General features: G+C 51.9%; 1 protein-coding gene across 1 annotated transcript; it reads right to left on the minus strand.

Annotated features, from left to right (window-relative positions):
- Positions 1 to 1484: 1484 nt before the first annotated feature.
- Positions 1485 to 3296, minus strand: LOC138372975 (streptococcal hemagglutinin-like). The gene has a single exon (XM_069339013.1). The coding sequence runs from the start codon at positions 3294 to 3296 to the stop codon at positions 1485 to 1487; it is 1812 nt and encodes a 603-aa protein (XP_069195114.1).
- Between the last annotated feature and the right edge of the window lie 585 nt (positions 3297 to 3881).

The raw sequence follows: 3881 nt of genomic DNA on the forward strand, positions 1-3881 counted from the left end.
GAACTATCAAGATAAAGCGCGGAAAGATCAAATAAAATTTAAAATGGAAACACGATAAGCTTTTGTAAATATTAGAGTAGCTGTAAGTGATGAAGATGGTGATGCATTCAGAGGGGGCAGCGTACATGTATATGTCTATGTAATATTAACAACTCTGTAACTAGCTTCACGAGAGTGTCACCTGCTTAGCTAAACGAACTATGGGGTTCAGTTCCTGAGCCCATCATGTGCCTCTGTGACCCCTTTCCGCCCACGGGATGGGTATAGGGAGCATAATAAAGATATGACTCTGAATCTCGCAGGAAGTAGACAACAAGAGACTTTGAGAGAGAAAGCAAGCCAAGTCACTGCTGACCTACACACCGCTCCCGTCACCCTACAAAGTCCGTATATATTAGGTTTATAGATTAGTCTACCATTAAGATGAGATAGGTTATAATAAGATCATTTACGTTAGTATAAGATCATTTAAGTCCGGATAAGCTATGGAAGGCTACGATAAGTGGATAAGATAGAGGTGTTGTAAGATATATGCCCCTATAGCGCATATATATATATATATATATATATATATATATATATATATATATATATATATATATAAATATATATATATATATATATATATATATATATATATATATATATATATATATATATATATATATATATATATATATATATATATATTCCCCATATGCTAAACATATAGCATATGCAGCGAAAAAGGGTGCTGGGGGAGAGTTGCCATATGGGGAGTTGAGTCCGCATGTGTTGTAGAGAGCTCGGCAATTCCTTGTATAGGTCGCACCTTATTCCAGTTCTCATGGCTTCATTTTCCTGGTCCGTCGCCTCGTAGGTTACACTCGAAGAATATGACTGGTACACTCCGGACAAGCTACAAGTTACTCAGCACCTCCACTGCTGAGGCCATAGACCTACACCGGGCCATAGACATGCCCCACTGTACACAGCACCTCACCGTGAGCTAAAATAAACCGGACTACAACCAACCCTGGCAAGCCATACTTGATAAGCTCCTCCCCCAATAATACACAGGACTGTACACAGCAGTTACAGCCCCAACTCCTGTGTCAGGTAAGTCCACGACGGGCTCACCATAGCCCGTGCTACTTGCAACTTTTTTGTTCCGACGAGCTGAATCTAAAACAACAACAATACACTCGAGCTTAACAGGTCCAAAACACTGCTTGTACCTCTCGCTGGGAGCGGCTTCAGGTGGTAAGTTCAGACAACCATAATACAGGACCAGTTTACAGACCATTCGAACGCTGCCACTCGTCGAGAAAGCCAACGAGAGCTGACCGTGGCTTTGGCTTCATCGGCTTGCCTATCGACCGTTTTCAGTCGCCCTTGAAATGGAAACTCACTCTTGCATGTTATTTAATAGATGTTGCTATTTTGTTGGCAAGCTGCAGCTGCCGCCTCCTAAATGAAATGACGCAGTAAATGCAGTATGCTGGTTATGGTCTGCAATATTTTGTGGGCCAAACTGGTAGGCAGGAGAGGACCCCAGCCTGCACTGATGGGGAGGAGTCCAGCCTGCACTGATGGGGAGGAGTCCAGCCTGCACTGATGGGGAGGAGTCCAGCCTGCACTGATGGGGAGGAGTCCAGCCTGCACTGATGGGGAGGAGTCCAGCCTGCACTGATGGGGAGGAGTCCAGCCTGCACTGATGGGGAGGAGTCCAGCCTGCACTGATGGGGAGGAGTCCAGCCTGCACTGATGGGGAGGAGTCCAGCCTGCACTGATGGGGAGGAGAGGAGTCCAGCCTGCACTGATGGGGAGAAGTGGAGGCCAGCCTGCACTGATGGGCAGGAGAGGAGTCCAGCCTGCACTGATGGGGAGGAGAGGAGTCCAGCCTGCACTGATGGGCAGGAGAGGAGTCCAGCCTGCACTGATGGGGAGGAGAGGAGTCCAGCCTGCACTGGTGGGGAGGAGAGGAGTCCAGCCTGCGCTGATGGGGAGGAGAGGAGTCCAGCCTGCACTGATGGAGAGGAGAGGACCCCAGCCTGCACTGATGGGGAGGAGAGGACCCCAGCCTGCACTGGTGGGGAGGAGAGGAGTCCAGCCTGCGCTGATGGGGAGGAGAGGAGTCCAGCCTGCACTGATGGGGAGGAGAGGACCCCAGCCTGCACTGATGGGGAGGAGAGGACCCCAGCCTGCACTGATGGAGAGGAGAGGAGAAAACCCTGCACCGATGGGGAGGACAGGAGTCCAGCCTGCGCTGATGGGGAGGAGAGGAGTCCAGCCTGCACTGATGGGGAGGAGAGGACCCCAGCCTGCACTGGTGGGGAGGAGAGGAGTCCAGCCTGCGCTGATGGGGAGGAGAGGACCCCAGCCTGCACTGGTGGGGAGGAGAGGACCCCAGCCTGCACTGATGGGGAGGAGAGGACCCCAGCCTGCACTGGTGGGGAGGAGAGGACCCCAGCCTGCACTGATGGGGAGGAGAGGACCCCAGCCTGCACTGGTGGGGAGGAGAGGAGTCCAGCCTGCGCTGATGGGGAGGAGAGGAGTCCAGCCTGCACTGATGGGGAGGAGAGGACCCCAGCCTGCACTGATGAGGAGGAGAGGACCCCAGCCTGCACTGGTGGGGAGGAGAGGAGTCCAGCCTGCACTGATGGGGTGGAGAGGACCCCAGCCTGCACTGATGGGGAGGAGAGGAGTCCAGCCTGCACTGATGGAGAGGAGAGGAGAAAAGCCTGCACTGATGAGGAGGAGAGGAGAAAACCCTGCACTGATGGGGAGGACAGGAGTCCAGCCTGCACTGATGGGGAGGAGAGGAGAAAACCCTGCACCGATGGGGAGGACAGGAGTCCAGCCTGCACTGATGGGGAGGACAGGAGTCCAGCCTGCACTGATGGGGAGGAGAGGAGAAAACCCTGCACCGATGGGGAGGACAGGAGTCCAGCCTGCACTGATGGGGAGGAGAGGAGTCCAGCCTGCACTGATGGGGAGGAGAGGAGTCCAGCCTGCACTGATGGGGAGGAGAGGAGTCCAGCCTGCACTAATGGGGAGGAGAGGAGTCCAGCCTGCAATGATGGGGAGGAGAGGAGTCCAGCCTGCACTGATGGGGTGGAGAATCCATGCTGTCCTGCTGGGGAGGTGGGAAGCAGGTCCAGCCTACACTGATGAGGAACAGAGGGACCCAGCCTACACTGTGGGCGGTAGTTGACCCCATACCCATGCTGTGGGCGGTAGTTGATCCATACCCATGCTGTGGGCGGTAGTTGACCCCATACCCATGCTGTCGGCGGTAGTTGATCCATACCCATGCTGTGGGCGGTACTTGACCCCATACCCATTCAGTGGGCGGAAGTTGACCCCATACCCATGCTGTGGGCGGTACTTGACCCCATACCCATGCTGTGGGCGGAAGTTGACCCCATACCCATGCTGTGGGAGGCAGTAGAAAATGTTATAGACTAATTAGTTAAGCAAGTTACAGTCCTGATTAGCTAGTTACATGATTTAATGTATATTATTATTATATCAACAATGGCTAAGTTGTTTACATTTGCGGTGAACTTTCATAATGTATTTGCCTATTCTGCACACCGCCCCCCATCAAGTGAGCAACTGTCGGGAGGTTACAGTCGCTCACATTTACTACCTACAGTTAGCAACCTGGGGGATATTTGGCTAAAGTTTCTGGTACTAGATCACTTTGAATTAAATATTTACACATTTCTTGAACTTTTGTTATAAAGCAGCCTCTAAACTCGCGTATCTTCCCACACTCCATCACATCGTGACGAAGGGGTGCGAATAATTTAGCTGACACAGTTTGCATATACTGCTGTAATATTAGTCAGCTGCTGCTCTGGTATCAGTCAGCTGCTGCCGGAGTATCAGTCAGC

The sequence above is a fragment of the Procambarus clarkii genome, chromosome 40 (assembly GCF_040958095.1).
Source record: "Procambarus clarkii isolate CNS0578487 chromosome 40, FALCON_Pclarkii_2.0, whole genome shotgun sequence".
Classification (NCBI taxonomy): domain Eukaryota; kingdom Metazoa; phylum Arthropoda; class Malacostraca; order Decapoda; family Cambaridae; genus Procambarus; species Procambarus clarkii.

Coding starts and splice junctions, on each gene's coding strand:
- LOC138372975 (XM_069339013.1), bottom strand. CDS start 3,296: ATGGGTATGGATCAACTACCGCCGACAGCATGGGTATGGGGTCAACTA.